The sequence below is a fragment of the Ursus americanus genome, chromosome 33 (genome assembly GCF_024610735.1).
Source record: "Ursus americanus isolate L20-20 chromosome 33, mUrsAme1.1.p, whole genome shotgun sequence".
In the NCBI taxonomy this organism is placed as follows: domain Eukaryota; kingdom Metazoa; phylum Chordata; class Mammalia; order Carnivora; family Ursidae; genus Ursus; species Ursus americanus.
In genome coordinates this window covers 10,833,241-10,852,989 of record NC_142159.1, presented here as the reverse complement: position 1 = coordinate 10,852,989, position 19,749 = coordinate 10,833,241, and the positions used below count along the sequence as shown (strand labels likewise).

The 19,749-nt window shown below is 55.8% G+C and overlaps 1 protein-coding gene across 1 annotated transcript in view; it reads right to left on the bottom strand.

Annotated features, from left to right (window-relative positions):
* Positions 1-19,749, bottom strand: part of SLC9A1 (solute carrier family 9 member A1) — a 48,724-nt gene that overhangs the window by 10,629 nt on the left and 18,346 nt on the right. Inside the window, exon 2 of the mRNA XM_045782260.2 lies at positions 2,029-2,489. Within this exon, the coding sequence (XP_045638216.2) occupies positions 2,029-2,489 (461 nt within the window). The remainder of the gene's footprint in view (positions 1-2,028; positions 2,490-19,749) is intronic.

Here is a 19,749-nt window from a genome sequence, read left to right as displayed (position 1 = left end):
GCAAGGAAGTATGGGTATGAGTGGTGACCTGCGACCACGCAGCTCAGGGGCTGCCTTCAGCTTTCACGTCAGGAAACAGGGCACTCGCACTCATGGCCAGAGCTCTAAAAAGGGCCTGACGCGGGCCAAGCAAGAAGGGGACATGCCAAGCACTGGCTCGTCCCCAGTGCTGCCCGGGCCATAGCTGTCTGTGGACAACAGGTGCGTTCTCAGCCCTGGGCTACCTACGCTCACTCCTGGCCTGAGGAGATTCATGGGTCCCCAGGGTCTACCACCTGGACCAGTGCGGCAGGTAGAGAGGGCAAGGTCCTCCTCTCCCACCCGGTTGCACTGTCAATGGGACTAGAGAGGCAGCGCGGCTTGGTGGTAAGTGTGTGGGCTCCGGACTCCCACTGCGTCGGTCTGACGCCCAGCTACGTCACTTAGCGTCACTTACCAGCTCACAGGACCCCGGACGAGTTCCCTATCAGTAGCTCAGTTTCCTCACTTGGAAAAACGGGATAATTACAGTGCCAACCTCATGGAGTCTCTGTGTGGACTGGATGAGGCAATACATATTCAGACAGGAAGTGCTCGGACAGGAAGTGAGCAGGAGCAATTACTACGAGCACTGCCACCACCTGGGGAGGCGTGGCCATAGGCCCATGCTGGCCAGACTGAGGTATCCCTTTGACATAACCACACCCCACTGCTCCCCAGGAGTGCCAACCTGAACCCCAACACCCAGATCCAAGTGGGGAGGGCTTTGTCTGTGGTACCCACTGGTGTGACTCCTATAAGAACCCTGGGAGGATGACGGGCTGGGTACTGCAATCCTTGTTACAGATGGAAAAACTGAGGCAAGAGCTGGTGCTAGAAGAACCAGCGCTGAGGCCTGCTTGCTTAGATCAGGCTGCTGCTCTCCCAGCCCCACCAGGACCCGATGAAGACCCGAAGGGAGGAAGAGGAAGAGGTGAGGAAGCTGAGGCTGCCTGCGGCCTGTCTCTTTGAAGTGCGCCTTCCTGAGGGACTGGGGGTGGGTGTGTGAACGTGCACTGGTGTGCACACGTGTCCTTGTGTTTTCCTACGTGTACAGCTGCTCTCTGAGGGGTCCAACTAGGAGGAGAATGGGGGTGTTTTCACAACACGATGTGAGCATGCACATACACGTACCCATTTCCTGAGGAAACTAGCTGGGAGGAAGGGCCTATGTCAGCACATACGCGCGGCCGTGTGTGGACTGCGCTGGGGGCATCTGTCCTTACTAGCCCCTGGGAGGAAAGTACTACCCACTCGACCACTTTGCAGCTATCAGAGGTGAGGCCTAGAGAGGTATAGTCACTCGCCTAAGATCACATAATAAGCAAGTGGCCAACCCCAGGTCAATCCATTTTATTTATCACTTTCTGGAGGTTTGGTTTTTTTTTTGTTTTTCGTTTTTATAATAAATTTTTATCTTTTATATTTTTAGAGTAGGCTCCATGCCCAATGTGGTGCTGGAACTCGTGACCCTGAGCTCAAGAGTCACATGCTCTACCGACTAAGCCAGCCAGGCGCCCTTCCTGGATGTTTTCAGGGCAGGGTCCCTTTCCACCAGTGCTGCCCCTGAACTCTGCCCAAAGTGAACTGTAACTTAGGCACAGCCAACAGGACGGCTGATCTGGCCCTGATAGACTAACTGGCCTATAAAGGGTAAACTGAAGTCTACAGACGATATGTAATTTAACCAAGTTCACATCACAGTCCAAGTCAGGGACAGAGGCTATGGCCTGGAAAGGCCAGGAGCTCAGGCCCTGAAGTCTGACAGACCTGGCTTCTAACCTTGGTCCTATCGCATGTTAGCAAGTCGTCGGACTTCGGGGGGCCTGATGCCTCCTCTGTAAAGTGAGACTAAGAAACACCTCCTAAGGGCATCACGAGGATTAAATGAGCTAATGCACGACGCCTGGCACACAGCCAGCGGGAAGGGACATTTGCGGATTCGCTACTGTGATTCGCGGGTGGAGGCGGGATTCGCCCTGGACCTGGATTCGGGTCTGGGCCCCTCACCACAGTGACGGCGTCGTTGAGCAGGGACTCCCCGAAGACGAGGATATGCAGCAGCTCGTTGATGTGGATCTCCTCGAAGACGGCCAGCACGGCCACGGGGTCCACGGCGGAGATGATGCTGCCAAAGAGCAGGTTGTCCAGGAGGCCGATGTTGTTGATCTGCTCGCCGCCCACCAGGCACACGGCGTACATGAGGCCACCCAGGAAGAAGGCGTTCCACAGCGTGCCCACCACGGCGAAGATCAGAATGGTGCCCAGGTTCTCGGTGAACTGCCGCAGCGGCAGGAAGTAGCCCGCGTCCAGGATGATGGGCGGCAGCAGGAAGAGGAAGAAGACGTCCGACTGCAGGAAGGGGGGCGTCTCGCCCACGCCCTTGATCAGGCCCCCCACCAGCAGCCCCACCACGATCAGCAGACAGCTCTCCGGGACGATGCTCGAGATAGTGGGGATCACGTGGAAACCTGCGGAGGGTGAGAGAACAGGAGGCCATGGGGCGCCTGGGTGGCACAGCGGTTAAGCGTCTGCCTTCGGCTCAGGGCGTGATCCTGGCGTTATGGGATCGAGCCCCACGTCAGGCTCCTCCGCTATGAGCCTGCTTCTTCCTCTCCCACTCCCCCTGCTTGTGTTCCCTCTCTCGCTGGCTGTCTCTATCTCTGTTGAATGAATAAATAAAATCTTTAAAAAAAAAAAAAAGGAGGCCGTGGGCTTGCGGCGAGTCAGGACGCGAGGCTGGGGACGGGGCCGGAGATGAGAAGAGCAGCTGGTGACAGGGGCTTGGCCTCAGAGGGCCGCTCTGGTAACTCTGACCCTTGGCTTCCTCGCCCGTGACACGGAAGGGGTAATACCAGCTTCCCAGGGTTTGCTGTATACACTAAGCGACAATGCTTTCGAAGTGGTTTTTTTTTCTCAAAGAATATACAGATGTTATCTCTGTCTCTGCCATAGCGTGGAAAGAAGCAGCTCTGTGTGCCTCCAGAAGGCAGAAATGACCCACTGACTACCGAGGCTCCAGGTACCCAAGGGCATTACCTACACCGCCATTTGAAGACTCACGCACTCCCCTGCTGAGCGCACACAGCAGCTCAAGAAGCCAAACAGCGATCAATCAGTTTTGCAGGTGAGACAAAACCTATCCGCCATCTGTTTCTAGCCTAACCCCCTCTGCTTTAAAGATGCAGCAACTGAGGCTCAGAAAGGGGAAAGGACTTGCCCAAGGGCACACAGCAAATTAGAAGCAGAACCAGGACAGGAAAAAAGAAAAAAAAAAAAAGAACCAGGACAGAACCCAGGTCCGAACCCCCAGCTCCCATCAAACTCCTAAGTTCTGTAGGTCGACCCCTGCTCTCCCTCTCATCAAGGCATGAACAAGCCCCTCTGCCTGAGACCCGCCAACACTCCCCCCGAGCCAGCGGCACTGGCCGGCCCTAAGGCCCCAAACCCAGAGCTAGGAAGTAGCAAAAATTCCCTTCTGAGACGTACTCTCTCAATGCCACGTTTGGCCCCAAGCTCCCTAAGGGGTTTTGGTTTGTTTGGGGTGGGGAGGTAGGTAGAGAAGACTCCAGCACCTATCTACATGCTGGGTACCAAAAACCCCAGGTTCAGCTTGGTTAAGAAAGTATGATACTTTGTTCAGGGTGAAAGGTCTTGTTTTCCTCCTCCCCTCCCTAGCCTGTATGCTCTGTGGAGGCAGACTCCCTATCTGTTTATAATCAGATGCCCAGGGCTAGGGACATAGTAGGTACTCAGTAAGTACTACTGATTTGAAAATGCACAAGGCTAGGCCATAACTCACAGAATTCCTGATAACCCATCTGGCAGGCTTTGGCTTTCATTACCCCTGAGATCCTTGGGAAGGAGAAGAAACATCATTCCCCATGCCCAAAGCCCCTCCCACTCTCGAGTACTGATCAGGGTAGTGTCAGCAGAGCTACAAGTCAAGACTCACACTCGAAACACTAGCTAGGCCCAGAACACTGGCATACTGCCAAGCTCCCAGGAGACACTCAAACATGTTGGAAAATAACATGTCTCCATCCTAGGCCAGGAGAGAACCCCAAAGCCACCATATGCATTCTCCTGGCTTCAAAACAGACCTGACCAAACTCACCTCTTGCTGAAGAATTCCCCAGTCTTTGTAGCATCTACCAGTAAGCCCCAGTGTTCAGTTGGCGGGTGCACTGGAAGGGGCATCTCCCCTGCAAATGAGCCATATCCTCTTTCACCTGCAGATCTTTGCCTGGTCTAGTCTGTCTCTCCAGAACACTATTCTTGTACCTCTATCCCTACTGTGTATGGCTGACACCACATGCTTCTACCTGCCTCCTGCTCCAGGAAGCATTCCCTGACCACCCCTGTCTGCTCATGTTAGGGCAAGAGTCCTTCTCTGGTGCCTCTCCTTCTCGAACTTCAATCCACAGTTGCTGCCCCAATTCCTCTCTCCCCCTGGCACCTGGCAAGGTCAGACAACCTAGGCAGGAGCAGCAGAGACAGGACAATGGTACCACACCCAGAGACCTGCATTGCCCTGGAGGGGTGACGGGATGGCAAGGGGGTTAAGGGGAACAGAGCTCCTGCAGCCACCAGGAAGCAGCTTCTCAAGGCCCGGAGTCCAGCTCCAGGTCCAGCTAGCCGACCTCGACACCCTACCCTGGAATTGAGCACCAAGAGGAGAAGGCACAGTGTGAAGAGACAGCCCAGGCAAGCAGATGACAGCCTTTCCCTCCACCAAGCACATTAAACTTTAAAAATGCCTCCCCACCCCTCTTTGTCATCAGTCCAATCCACAAAGCTTGCCTGGTCCCTCAAAGTGCCCCACTGTGCACTGCAGACCCAGAGATGAGGACCACACGGAGGGATGGGGTAAGGGGACAAGGGAAACAAGCCAAGAGTGGGAACGTGAAGAACGCTCATTATTCCTGAAGGTGCACCGTGAGCCCGGCACTGTGCTGCGAGCCTGGCACAATTGCCCGGTGGGGTTCGTATTGTACCCACTTGGCAGAAGAGAAAGCAGTGGCTTCCCAGAGTCTAAGGGAGGAGTTCCACTCTAGCTTAGACTATCTGTAGCAGAGAGAGCTACTTAATCTTTTACTCAAACATGGGTATTTTCTCTGAGCCGGGCTGTGCTGTGTACTGGGGACACAGAGGTGACTCAGAGTCAGAACCTCCATGACGAACTCACGGGAACGGCTTTTCCCAGTCTCAGGACCTTCAGGCCATCAGGCCTCCCTCACTGGGTTAAGGGACAGCTGTCACGGTAGCTGTTTGACAGAGGAAAACCTGGAACTCAGAGGAGGCCGGATAGGCCCCGGCCACCCAGGCCTGCTAGGTCCTGCGCCCCCTGGGTGCTATGTACTTTCTTCCACAGAAGCCGGCTCCCACGGTACCTGGGGCTGGAGCCATGTTCCCGGGGCAAGTCCCCTGGGGTCTTCCTGTGTTGGCCCTGCCTCTTGGTGAGCAGGCCCTGCCGGGCAAGGGCAGGGGAGGGAGGGGTCCAGGCTGAAGAAGGTCTGGGATCCACTCTTGGCTCCTTACCTCGGGCAGGCGGCACATTACTGAAAAGCAAGCTTCCAGGGGGGAGGGAGGGCGCAGCGGTGTAGGGAAGGGGGAGCCTGCGGGCGTGTTCTGGCTTGTCCCTCTTCCAAGGCCCTGACTCCACCAGCTGTTCCCACCCTGCAGCCCTGGAGAGTCTCCTTAAAATGCAGGAAGTTTGCTGACACCAGGTGTGGAGAAAGGGGCACATTTGGGGCCCCCAGTCCCCCGACAAAAGCCCACCATTAAGGTGAGATCCCAAGATGCCAAGAAATAAGGCGAAACTTCCAGGCCCAAACTTTGTGGCAGTAGTGATGTCACCAGGATGGAATCTGGAGTGGGGCAGAGGCAGTCAGAGTCAAATCCAGAGCTGGGAGAGCTGGAACAGACCCTGGAGATCGTCCAACTCTCTGCTCCTCGGTCCGGGAAACTGAGACTCAGAGACAACCAGTGACCTGTCAAGGTCCCATAACCATGCCACCGCGAGAATGCAGGCAGGTCTAGGTCCAGGGATCTCTCCAAGCACACGGCCTCCTGGGAGGGCATCCAGTCCTCCTGGAGCAAGGAAGCGAGAAGGTGTGGAATTCCACGTCTCCGAGCCACCCGGCGAACCCACCCACACAGTCCCCACCATGGGAGCGCGGAAGTGGCTACACTGTGTCCAGCACAGGTGCCAGCCGGGCAGCCGCAGGGACGGAGGGACACACACACTCACCCACTTTCTCGCTCTCTTACACGCTCACCAACTCCCTCTTACACACTCACCCACACCCATTCTCTCCCACACACTCACCACTCTCACGTGTGCTCTCGCACTTACACACTTCCTTGCACACATACCCTCACTCTAGCTCTTATACACACTCCTCACACTCACCCACTCTTACACACTTAATCCCTCTTAGACTAATCCACACTCTAGCTTTCTTACACACACTCATTCTCACCCTTTCTTACACACACACACACACTCTCTCTCTCTCTCTCTCTCACACAGAGGCACACTGAACAGACACTTGAGCAAACTTCAAATTGGTGAGGGGCTCCCGGCGTCCCTGCAGCTTCTCTGCTCTCCGCCGTGAGAATGTTTTATTTCCATCTCCTGGGACGGTCCCCAGCTGCTGAGACTGGTGCAGCGGAGCAGCAGGCAAAGCTGTTCCACGTCACCCTCGGTTGCCAGGGCGACCAGACACCCCTGATCCCCCTTCCCCCATCTCTCCCCTGGCCTGGGCAGTCAGGGGGGAGAGCCGGGAAGAGGGCCTCCTTGGCCCACCCGTGCTGGTCACCAGAGACCCAGGGGTGTGCGAGGGGCCCTGCCGCCCTAGTTCCAGGCCTGAGGACTGCTCTGGGGCTGCAACTCGGCCAGGTCCCAAGGGATTCCTGGTTGCACACGATTCCATTTCTCTAACTCCCTCTTCAACTGCCCCAGCAACCAGTCTCAACGACAGTCCTGAAAGGTAATACCGCCTAGCGAAGACCTGGCACTCTACAGTTTACAGCAGTGTGCTCTGATACTTTTGATCTCATCTGCACCTCATCACAGCTCTGGGAGGTCATGATGACCATTCCCTCATTTCACAGATGAGGAAACTGAGGGACAGAAAGGTTAAGCAACTCGCTCAAAGTCAAGTAGCTGATAATTGACTCAAACCCGGGCAGTCTGGCTCCAGAGTTTCTGTTCTTAGCCACTCACCACATGATCTCTGCTTTTATTCTTATTTTGTCCCTAAGAGGGGCATCAGTGCTCAGGCCCAAAGAGGCCCAAAGAGGCTCTGAGAGGACCAGAAGTGGTATGCTTTCCATGAGCTCCCCTCCAGGGAAGTCTCACCACTGCTCCCCCTCCACTCCAGCGGCTAGTAAAAACCTTGGGAAATCGTTCCTATCTTTTAGGTCTGCCCCCTCCGGGAAGCCCTCCCAAGTTCACTCAGCCAGAAGTGCTCAGTTTTAGTCACTAATTTCTAAGGCGGGAGTTGGGAATGATCAGACTGCTCAGCCCCTGTCTGCCTGATCAGTATTCAGCTCTGGTCTCCACTGGGGCTGAGGCTCCTTTGGGGTAGGAGGAGCTGATTCTTCTTTAGTCTGATTCTTTCCACCATCAACGTCAGCAATGAGGACCAAGGAAAAAGGGACACACTCGGGACACACTCAGCCAGCGTCCCAGCAGGCTGACAGCCAGACCGGCAGAGACAAAGCTTTGTGAGCCAGGCCTCCCTGGGTTCCAATCAGGGTTCCTAGCTGGGCAGCCTTAGGCATTTATGTTTTATCTTCTACTCTCGGTTTCCCCATCTGTGCAAAAGCCTATTTCAGACACTGGAGTAGAAGAGGAAGTAATCAGGGCAAAGCATGGCAAACAACGCTGGTGCTCAACGTTAGCAAAAAGTGGTGACTGCTATTATTAGAATAATTTTCTTCAAAACCAAAGTATAATATGAATCACTCTACATTATCAAGACCTATTGGTGTAAACTTGTCCACCACTGGGCGTTAAGCTCCCTACAGGTGGAAATATTTCTGGAGTCATCTGGGTCTCCAGCTTCCAGCACAGAGTAGGCATTAACTATTTGTGAACTGAGATAAAGCTGCCTTTTAGATGTGTCAAGTGTAGGAAAGAGGAAGGAGGTGGGGATGGTTAAATTTCAGGAGTAGGTGATGCTCCCAGGGCAGGGACCATTTGGATTGGGCTTTGAGGGATCAATAGAAGTTTGTCAGAGAGCGAGCAAGCGAGGGCGGGGGCAGAAGGAGAGCCATTCGAGGGTCTGTATCCTCTGAAGAGCCCAGGACAAGTATCCTGCACATAGTGAACAGAGGTTAAGGGTAATGAATATATGAAAAACAAGGAAAAGAAAGGGAACTAGGAAGGGAGGCTGTCTTCACCGAGCCTTTGCCAATATCCAAATATGAGTGCTGTTGTGAGGAGCAAGGGAGATCCTACATGACACATGTCGCATGTGTCTTTGAATCTTGGTCCTTACTCTGCAACTGGGGTGATGCCGCCACCCCCAGCATAGCTGTATAAGTGTCACGGAGATAAGAGAGCTCCTGGTCTCCGGGAGCCACCCAATGAATGACAATTTTTAAACATGTAAACCGATAGCGCCCACTCAGTGATACTGTACTTGATCAGGACTCACTTGAAGATCCAGCCTCCAGCGGAGAGAAGAAAAGCACGTACCAGACACTCCCGAGTGTCTGATACAAGGTCCTATGCTGGGGCTTCCATGGAGCTCCTCTCATTTCCTCTCTTGTACCCAGACCCTCATTTGACAGATGAAGAGACTGAGGCAAAGAGAGGCGAAGTGACTTGCCCAAGGCTACTTAGCTGGCAAGTGGCAGGGGCAAAATCAGAACCCAGGTCCCGGACTGCCAGGCTTTTGTGCCATATGCTGCGTCAATGGAAACAAAGCCTGTCGGGATCAAGGGGTAGAGCATTCCGGTTTGCAATATGGCTCCGCCGTGGGTACAGCCATAAATAAGTCTGTTTCAAGTACCTGGGCAGGAATCGTCCCCCAGGCCGGGGGAGTCAGGCTCTGTGTGCCTCCCCCTCTCGTCTTCCGCATGGCACCTCTATTTCTTGCTTGTTTCGCCCCACATCTCAGGGAGACAGGGTTCCACCCCCCGGGAACATCGAGTGTGGGTAGGGAACGAGCTAAAAAAGCTCTCTGAGAGCACACACAGCCTGTACCAGGCTGCCTGAGGCGTGGGAAAAGAAGACCAGGCCAGGAGGCCGACACCTGGATTCGAGGCCTAGCTCTGCCCTCTAGTAACCACGATGCTCTGGACAAATCATTGCCCCACAGGCGGGCCTCGGTTTCCTGGGGTGTAGACAGGTGAGAATCGGGGTTGGACACAGAAGCAACATGTACTTTGCGAAGCAGCGGACTAACATCAGAGATGACTGATGAGGAAGAGGGAGGCCAGAAAGGCCACCTGGGCTGGGGGGACCTGGTGGCCAAGGAGACGGATTGGAAAGCAGTAGGCAGAGCAACACAGCGACAGCCGGGCCCTCTCAGAGACCTGGCGGGAGAGGCACTCCAGAGCAGGTGCTGTGACCAGGTTTCCAGGGCCAGGGAACTGGCCAAGCTCGGGGTTAACCCTCATCACGAACCTACCATCCCCAACCCCTGAACTCCACTTGCCAGAAGTCCTCAAACCCCAACTCTGTGTACACCGAGGGAAACTGTTTTTCACCTTGAACTTCCACCCACCTTTCAAAACCTAATTTCCCTAATGGTGGCGGTGTCACCTCCTCTGAGAAGCCGTTCCTGAACTCCCCAGGCTGAGTCAGGTGCCCCTCCTAACTGCGGAGCCAGGAGCTCGGTAGCTAGGTCTTCTAGCCCGCTTGGCATCCCAGCACACGGCCCTGGGACCCACCGGGTGAGGCTCAGGAAAAGCAGGTGCAGGGAATGATGGAATCTTCCTACAGGATGTGCTGTTGAAGCTGGCCTCGTGGGCAGGAGACTGGTGGGGGTGGGGAGAGTGTGCACGAATGAGCAGAGAGGGGATCCGGGTAGTCTTCTGAGGACCCTGAAACCTCCGGCCAGCGTGGGAAAGAGACTGTACAGGGAGGGAGACACTGGCTCACATGCAAGGACTGGAGTCAAGGGACCCAACGGGTGTGCAGGCCTTGGAGGGTCTCCTGACCTTCAGGTCTGGCCCCTAATGCCCCTGACCCGGCCTTGAACCAGGCTCTACTCCCACTCTGCCTTTCACTCCCACTAGTCTTTTCCCTGGGTCTCAAGGACGCACTTCAGCGGCCCTGACCCCACCTCACCCCACTGGGTTGGCACTTCTTGGTACCCAACCCAACCCCCCCAGTCACCTCCGCGCCCCATAGCATTTGTTGGATCAACTTCGCTCCAGCAGATTCTCCCCACCCCCCACAGGAAAGGCTCCGGATTGAGCGTCCCTGTGTGTGGGGTGGAGGATGAGTCACACGGGTGGGGGGGGGTAGGGACAGGGACAGGGACCGGCAGTAAACAGTCCGTGTGTGTTGACAAGATACAGAGCTCCAGGAGGCAACAATAGGACTGGCGAGCCAGAGGTTTCAGACAGCCAGTAAGGATGGCAGCTCAGGGGGTGGGGTAGGACCTCAGGCTTCAAAGGCTTGTGGCCGGTTTGGGTCCCTGGCAGGTACACGTTATACATACTGGTCTCTTTTGATTTTTTTCAAAATGGAAATACGGTGCTTTGATGACTGTAAACAGAATGCATGGTCATTTAAAACTTTGTCCCAACAGGATCTAAGTACATAAGTAGGAGGAGGAGGATGTCCCAGTGATTCTCCTCCTTTCCCTTTCCCTGCTATACAAGACACCCTCCCACCCTCAAATCCATACCGTGAACAGTCCAGTATACAAAATTCCAAACTTTTCTGTATCTATAGTTTTAAAATTTGGTATACATGGCATATTCTTTTTTTTTTTTTAACATTTTATTTATTTATTTATTTATTTGACAGAGAGATAGAGAGCGCAAGTAGGCAGAGCCGCAGGCAGAGAGAGAGGGAGAAGCAGGCTCCCCGCTGAGCAGGGAGCCCGATGCAGGACTCGATCTTAGGACCCTGGGATCACAACCTGAGCCGAAGGCAGACCGCCAACCATCTGAGGCACCCAGGCGCCCCATATACACGGCATACCCCACATACCCTGCTAGAACAGCTTCTAAGGGGAAGAGACTGCCCCAAACACTTTTACTAAAGCATCTCATTTAATTTTCTCAACAACCCTAATGCAGTAGGTACTATTATTATCCCCCATTTAAAAATAAGTAAAGAGAAAATCAGAGGGATGGCCGCATATGTGCCTCAAGGTCACAGAACCAGGGCTCCAGAGTAGTGTTTCAGACCCAAGATTACCTCCCCTCCCACTGCCTCCCAGCCCCCTGCGGAGCGCCCTCACTGCATCCATGGCCTTGCCCGTGCCAAAGCATACGGAACAGTCCCTCCGTGACGGCACTGGGATGAAGGCAGGTTTCTCATACTGAGATCCTCCACGAAGAGCCCCAGGCGGGTCTTGCCCCTGTGGCTGGCAGCGAAACCAGAGGGCCTCTGCTTCCACTTCTGTACCTTCACCTGATCCCGTGGGGCCACTGGCATCAGAAAAATCTAAATCATGCCCCTTGCAAAGGAGGCCCTTCTCAGCTCCCCGAATTTCAACCATGTAGTGTGGAGGAAGTGAAAGCATGGACTGCTTGAGCTGGAAAAGAACCTAGACTTAGTCTGGATTCAAGCCACTGCCCGCCCCCTTCCTGCTGCCCAGGTGGGCGGCTCTCCAGGCAAAAGGCTTCCCTCCCCCACCCATCCCCATCCGTGGTCCTCCTCCTGCCAGACTGTTCTCAGGACCAGCAGGCCACAGCAGGAGCTCCTAGCACGTCTGCCCACACCAGGGGTAGGGGAGCTCCGTAAGAGAGGTTCCATTTCCAGAAACTCTAGACCTTGGGAAAGCGGCATTTCTCTTTTCTTTTCCTTTAGCGGGGGTAGGGTAGAGTTTGCAAAATGCAAATTGAGGCGAAAACTGAAATTGAGTGCACCAAATACCTGTTGTCCTTAGTGTCCCTCCCAGGTGCAGTCACCTAGCTTAGAAGCTTGACCACGAAGTAGATCCATTATATACAACTTGAGCCTGCTCCAATATCATCAAAGCAACACAAAGAGAAATTCTACCATTTCCAGGACAACAGCCCGGTGGAAAGCGAGGCCCAGCGTCCCATTTTCACCTGCTCCAGGGGAGGGAGGAGGGATGCCATGAAGGGAGAACAAGACAAGACTTCAGAGGTGCTAACTGGGTGGGAGGAAGACGACAGCACTCAGGGAAGCATCGGGGACCCCTTCCGCCCCTCCCAGCTCAGTCAGTGCTTCACGGCATCTGGGGCCAGCGATAAAGAAGAGGTGTCAGCTACCCCTCAACTTGGGCTTTTCGGTGACCTCTCAGAAGGGCCAGAAAGACATCGATGAGACAACATGACTCTCAGGGGACTGAGCTTGGAGTAGGGCCTGAGAAGATGAGGAGACTGCCCAGAGGGGTGGGCATGGGTGACCCGTAGACTGGTGTGTCTGGGTGCACCTGGGGTGGACTCATACTGGCAAGGGCACAGGAGCTGAGCTCTCGTTTCCCTACCGCCAAACATGCTTCTCCTACAGTGGTCCCCGTTGCCCCAGTATCATTCAGTCGCTCAAGTCCCAAACCCTGGAATCATCCGGACTCCTTTCTTTTATACCCCACCTCCAACCCAGTGGCAAACTCCCCTCTAGATCTACAGCCTCTTTGCTTTTCCTTAAACAGAACAATTCTACCCCAGGGCCTTTGCATTTACTCTTCCTTCTGCCTGAAACACTCTGTACCATATCGTTGAACAACAGATTCCCTCTGTCTTTTAGGTCCCTGCTCAAATCCCACCTCAGAGAGGTCTTCCCGAGTCCTCTCTCTCCACTCACCCTGCTTTATCTTTCTCTACAGCACTCACCACTACTGAAGTCTGTATGTACTCATTGATGGGTCCCCCGTCCCCCTCCATGAGGGCAGACTGTCACGACTGCTGCAGTACCTCCTAGCACCTAGAGTTGTGCCCATCACACAGTAGGCTCACTATCAGTGTTTGCTCATCTGATCATCTTCTGCCTCGATGACCAAGCAAGGTTGTGAGGACCATGTGGGACGAGAGACAGGAGAGCACTGAGCAAACCAGAGGCTTTGGTGGGTTACTGGAGAAGCACTCCAGCTCCTCCAGCAGCTTTCCCTAAATGCTCCCCAGGGCAGAAACTTGTCACACTTGAGTCGGAAATCCTGCAGCCCTCCATTAAGAGTCGGCTCACGCTGTGTGGCTGGCAGGTTGTCTCCCCCTTCAGACGGCTCTCAAGGGCAGGGACCCTGTCCTAGTCCTCGTTGACGCTCCGGCACTTAGCACAGAGCCTGGCACGTGGCAAAGACCAAGACTTGTTTGTTGAGCCTGCATGACTATCCAAGGGGGAATTCCAGTGTGATTTAACCTCATCTCCAGCGCATGGTAGGAAGTTCATGTGCACTAAACACTAGCTGAACTGGACTGAGCCTGAAGGCAGGGCTGGGGTTAGGAGGGCACTTGGAGGGCCTTCTGAGCAAAGCAGCGGCATGTTGGAAAGGTAGGAGGTGTGGGGAACAAGCTTGGCGTAGGTAGCGGGTATTCTATTGGGCACAGGTGACAGCAAAGGCTGGAAAGGAAGTGATACCTAGGTGGGCACAAAGCAGCCCTTTCTCTGGGCAGTAGACAACAGATGAAGAAACAGAAGTTCAGAGAGGTCCAGACACTCTCCCAAGATCACATGGGTAGCAGAAGAGCTAGGTCACAAACCTGAGACTGCGGACCCAATCCAGTGCTCAGGCAGAGTCACCGAAAGGCTCTGGTCTGGGACGATGTGAAAGTCCTGTCTGCAAGCACCTCGGGAAAGAAAGAATGGGAGATGGTGCTGGCCACCCTGGCTTAGCACCCCGGCATGGGGAGAGCGGTCCAGCCGCAGAGTTGCTAAGTCTAGGCTCCGGGGGCAGCTTGCACTGCCTCCTGCAGATCCCAGCAGGGTGGGTGAGCCCGCCCCCCGTCCACCTCCACATGCCTCAGGAGGCCAGAAAGCTACATTTGGGGAGAGGAAGGGCCCAAGCCAAGCCCAGCCTGGGGATTCAGAGACCTGGGTTCCGATCTAGACCCTGCCACGAACTTACTAGGTGCTTTAAAAGAGCCCGTCTTTCTCTGGCCTTCCCCGTCCTCAGAGGCAAGTTGAGAGCCTCTATGCAGCTCTGACATCTGACCAATGAGCTCTGCTACTGGACAAAGCACCTCACACTCCCCATCTCTGTCCATGCCAACAAGCGCAGTATCTGGGCCCAGGACAGTCCTCGTGCGGAGTAAGATAGCCCAAAGCACGGGCTGCTGTAAAGAGCCCTGGTCTGCCAACACAGGAGCTGGCTTCTGTCCCAGCTCTCAACCTGAACTTCTCTGTGATCTCTGGCAAATCACAGTACTGTCCTGAGCCTCGCTTCCCTCCCCTCCAGCATGGCGATAAGCAAGGCTCATGGCCCTAGGTGGCTGTGACAAAAAGAAAGACAGGTCTTGGATGGAAGGGGGGATGGCAAGGGGTCTCCCTGTTCCTGGGGAGCAGAGCATGTCTCTTCTCCGGGGCTGGCCTACTCTGCGGCCCAGCGTGGCTGCCCCCTGACTTGAGTTCCATAAGAACACAGTAGGAATTTCAAACCCCCAGAGGGGCTGGGCCCTCCACTGGAGCCAGGTCCTGGTGAGAGGAGGACCCAGCAGTCAAGTGGCAGCCAGAGCTCTGGAGGTGTGAGGCAGAGCATCTGGGCCCCGGCCAGGGGAGGCAGTCCCACGTGCAGGCTGGCAGATCCTCAGTGACATAGCTGGGAAAGGTGACATCTGGAAAAACAAGCAGGGGTACAGTCGCCTCAGGGATCTGTCCAAGGTTTCAACCCCAACTCAGCCAGCAGGGAGCCCGGTGGTTAAGAGAGGGCATGGTCCTGAGAACCAGTGGCCCGGTCTCCCGGCTCTGCGACCTACAAGCCGTGTCTCCTTGGCAGGTGCTCTGAGTCTCAGGTGAAGCTCAGTTTCTTCATCTGAAAAGCGGGCTCGCAGTCATTTCTATCTCAAGGGCTGTTCTGAGGATCCAATGAGATTACGTGTCTGGAGCAAAGAGCTGCCAAAGAAAACTCTCAGCAAAGGGCGTGGTCTCTTCTCTGTACCCTGAGTCCCCAGCCCCACAGAGGGCCTGCTGGCACCAGGGCACAGGCGCCAGGGAAGCAGCCAGAGTCAGGGGATGGGGCCACACTCTCAGGCAGCCCCTCCGAAACAGGGCTTGCTACCCTGTCGCTGTCATCACTGATTCCAGGCTGAGCCTGGCTGGCAGAAGCCTGCAGAGGTGCTGAGGGGGACTGAGGGGAAGGGGAGAGGAGGCAGAGCAGAGGCAGGAGGCGAGGCCAAGGGAGAGGGTGGGGTAAGGCTGAGCAGAGGCTGGGGGGAGGTTGAGTCGAGGCAGAGGGGAGACCGAAAGGGAGGTTGGGGGGAGGCTGAGGAGAGGCAGAGGGTGGCTGGGAGGAGACAGAAGCCCTCTGGATACCCACTGAACCTGTTTCTTGTTCCCTTTAAGATCTGCAAGACTGCCTTCCAGGTACCGGAGCGCAGGTCACAGGAGCTGTGAACGCAGCTGCACCGCGCGGTTGCAGGCTCCCTGAGACCTCAGCGGCACGTCCCAGAGGCTCGCTGGTGGGGTGGGGGCCAGGGCTCCCCCTAAGCAGGTGCCCAAGGCATCCGTCTCCTGGGGCTGCCCTGAAAGGCTCCCGCACACTTCTGAAAACAGCCCAGCTGGCTGAGCATCATGAGGAGGGAGACACAGAGGGCACACCTGGAGGGCCTCTCCCTGTCTCCTCTCTCTGCCCACTGGGACAGTGTGTCACCTCAGGCCTCTGAGAGCAGGAGGGGTACGGAGCGGATGGGAGAGCTGGGCATGCTCAGAGAGGCTGCCCTTTAGAGGACACTGCAGAGAAAGGATGAGAACACGGCTGGCTGCAGGCCTCGGTCCTGGTGCCAGGAGGGCCCAGGGCTACAGGAACAGCAAAGGGAGGTCAGGCATCTCCTGGGGTTCACGAAGAACCTCCGTAAGAAGCCACAGGAGGGCAGAGGAGACAGGGCCTTCCGAGACCATTCCAGTCCAACCCCTCTATTCCACAGATGCAAAGACCAGAGCCCAGAGAGGGCAGGACCTCGGCCAAGGTCACATAGAAGGTGTTGGCAGAGTCGGGATGCACACGGAGGCCACATTCCCCAAAGCCGGTCCTCACGTGGGACACAGCACCACCCCTCATTACTCCCACCTTTTTTCCACAACTACCTTTTGCCGAGCACTTCGCGGTGATGTGCTGTGCACCTTAACTGCGTGAGGCCCCTTTAAAGGTTCTCTGACCTAGGTATCGTTCTCCAGCTGAGGAAGCCGAGCCAGGGAGCGGTGAAGAGACTTCACCAAGGCCCTACCGCTGGGTCTTTCTGACTCCAGAGCCACAGCCCAGCATGCGTGCTCCAGCTCCGAGCCCGGCTCTCTATCCCGCTGGGCTGGGAACAGGAGGCCCGGTTCACTTCAGGCCGTCACTTGCCATGTGACCCCGGGAGTGAGACACCCATCCACTCTAAACTCCGGGTTCCCTCTAAGATCCCCTGCAGAACCGATATGCCCTGGTTCTGTGTGTGATCTGCCAGGGGAGACCAGGAGCTGTCTGGTACCCCAGTGAAGAGGAACAGAACTCCTCTGGAGGCACTGCCGCGGGGGATACAGCGCGGCCGCGAGCTGCGTGCCAGCATGGGAGGGACAGTTGTCACCAAGCCCTGTGCTTACTCATTTGGCCTCAGCAATGCTATGAGGTAGGCACTATTTCCGTTTTCCAGAGGAGAAACTGAGGCTTGGAGTTTAAAGAACTTGCCCAAGTGGCACCCAGCCAGGAAGCAATAAAACTGATACTTGATCCCAGGACAGCCTGACCCCAGAGGCTGAGCTCTGCCCTCGAGCCAGGCTGCTCAATAGGAAATGACCTGTCGCTGCTTCCTGCTGCCGCTCTCATGCGTAGGGCACGGGTTCTGGAGGCCAGCCCACATGGAGCTATGCAGCGAGGGCCTGGCTGGAGGCCAGGAGCCCATCTGTGACGAGCCAAGCACACAGGGGCGAGGTCCCAGGCGGGCGGAGAGGCTGCCAGCCTGCCTACTTGCCTGCCACCATTGTGGCCCACAGAAGTCACTGTCCCGTGCCCAGGAAGAAGCGAAGAAAGCCTCCAGCAGCACCTGCGTCCACCTGAGCAGGGCCCATTGTACGATCGTGCATGCGGCACAGAGGTGGGGATGCCTGCGGCAGCAGGAACCAGGAAGCAGCCCTGCAGGGCAGGACAAGAAGGGCCGGAACTCAGGCTGGAGCTCTGGTTCTGATCAGCTCAGTCATGAGATGACCCAGCGTCTTCCTGAGAGGGGGACGTGGACAATCGCGGCACTCACTGAGGGCTCCTTAACCCTCCAACCATCCGGTGAGAGACGCACTAGCACACTCGCATCACCGACGAGGAATCTGCAGCTCAGAGGGGCTAGGCCACCCGCCCAAGGCCGCCTTGCTGGTAGGGGGCAGGGCGAAGTGGGGTTCAAGCCCGGGAAGCGGATTCCTGAGCTGCCGGGGGCTTGTCCTCAGGGGCAGTTCTCAACCACATTCCTCATCTGAGCCACAGAAAAAATAAGCTGGATGACAACTTTTCTCCACTCTCCAAAGCACGGCCCTAACGAGACTGTCTCAGAATGTTCAAAGGAGCGGACGGGGGCCCCACCGTGGTACTAACTATGGCTGTTGTCCACGGCATGGAAAGAATACCGGTCCTGGGTGCCAATCCCCATGTGCCTGCACTCTGGGGCTTGGGTTTGCTCAGCCATGCGGTGACAGGGCCGGGAAACCTCACATGGCTCTTTCACTCTGGTTTCCTAGGATTCAAGGTGGCTCGGTTCTGGCACTTTCCTGTGACCCTGGGTGAGTTAGTTAACCTCTCCAGACCATTTAAAAAATGAGGACACCTCCACTCGCTTCACAGGGTCAGGGGAGACCCACCCAAGATGATGAAGGGCCACACAAGGCAAGAGCTCCAGCGTGAGGGGGAGGTGCCTCCTAGCCTTTGTGACGTCACCATTCACTGCCACTAGAACATGTGTCACTCCACAGCCTCGCCCTGAAAGGGGATCTGAGGGCTCCCACCCCACCCTGGACGAACAGGGCACTCCCAGAGGCCCTGCCCAGCAACCTGACATCACCGCCACGGGTGCTGCTATAATGAGCTGGGGCTCCAAAAGGGGCGGGAGCCAGAGCACAGGGAGCCACTTCTGCCTCGGTGCACCTGGTACTGAGTGCGGTGGCCAGACACGGGGGACAGCGGAGCCCACCGAGGCCGGTTCCGTGCAAATCTTATGCCAATTCTTCCTGGGGAGGGGGAGCAGGGTGAATGAGGCACAGGCCCCAGCCCAGGCTGGTCAGGGTTTTGCTTCTGGATTCCTGACCTCAGTCTACGCCATCAGCTCACGGGCCTGGGGGAGCCCTCTCTATCCTCTTATAAAAGCTGGGGGTGTGGGGGGCCGAAGGCTCAGGAGATCCAAACAGCAAGCTATAAGAAGCCTCAGAGACACAACTCCAGGCGGGTACCTGCGGGAGGGGGCAGGGAGCAGGGGTGCTGGTCTGGCTCCTTAGGGGGAGGAAGGGAGCTCTGTGGGGCCGGGGAATGGACAGAGTTTGGGGTTTGGGGGCACAGTTAGGATGGAGAAAGTGTTGTAGCCTAGACTGGGGTAGCATCTCCTTCCCCACCCAGGCCCCCGTGCCTCTGCCGACCTTCCTGCTTCCCCACCTTCCTGGACCAGAGGATGGCAGGCACCCCCTCCACTGCAGGGTGGGGGGAGCTCAGAAGCTGCGGGGCCGATGTCCCCCTTGGCTTGGTTCTGGCTCCATCACTCGCTGGCTCTGCGGGCTTCTCAGAGGTCTCTAGCTCTGACAGCTCGTAATTTTACATAATAAGCAGCAACATGCGTCACTTTTCACCTTGTACTTTCCACTTTGTACTTTGCTATATGTTATCTCCTACCCTAACATTGATCTTTGCTGTACGTTATCACATTTAGATTTAGACTTCATGGCATCCGTATGAGGCAGGTGTGGGCTCTCCTGCATTAAAGACGAGAAAACCAAAGCTCAGGGCACAAAAACCCAAGAACATACCCAAAGAGGGCACAAGAGAGCCAGGACTTGCACCCAGGGTTCCGGAAGCCAAACCCTGGGTTCCACACAGAGGGAACCTAACAGCAGCCCTGCCAGGCCAGAGTGGAAGGCCTCGGCGGACTGGTTCAGGAGCTTATCCCAGTTTGTCCCTCTTGAAGCTGCTCCTTCAGTGCTGATAAGGAGACTCTTAAAAAGTCAGACGTAATTAAAAAACTAAGTTGCAAAAGAGTAGGAACAGCATGATTACTACTATGAAACTATTTTTATTAAAAAGAACTTCAGGGGCACCTGGGTGGCGCAGTCGGTTAAGCGTCCAACTCTTGGTTTTGGCTTAGGTCGTGATCTCAGGTCGTGATCTCAGGGTCGTGAGACTGAGCCCCACGTTGGGCTCCGCATTCAGCACGGAGTCTGCTTGAGATTCTCTCTCGCTCTCTCTC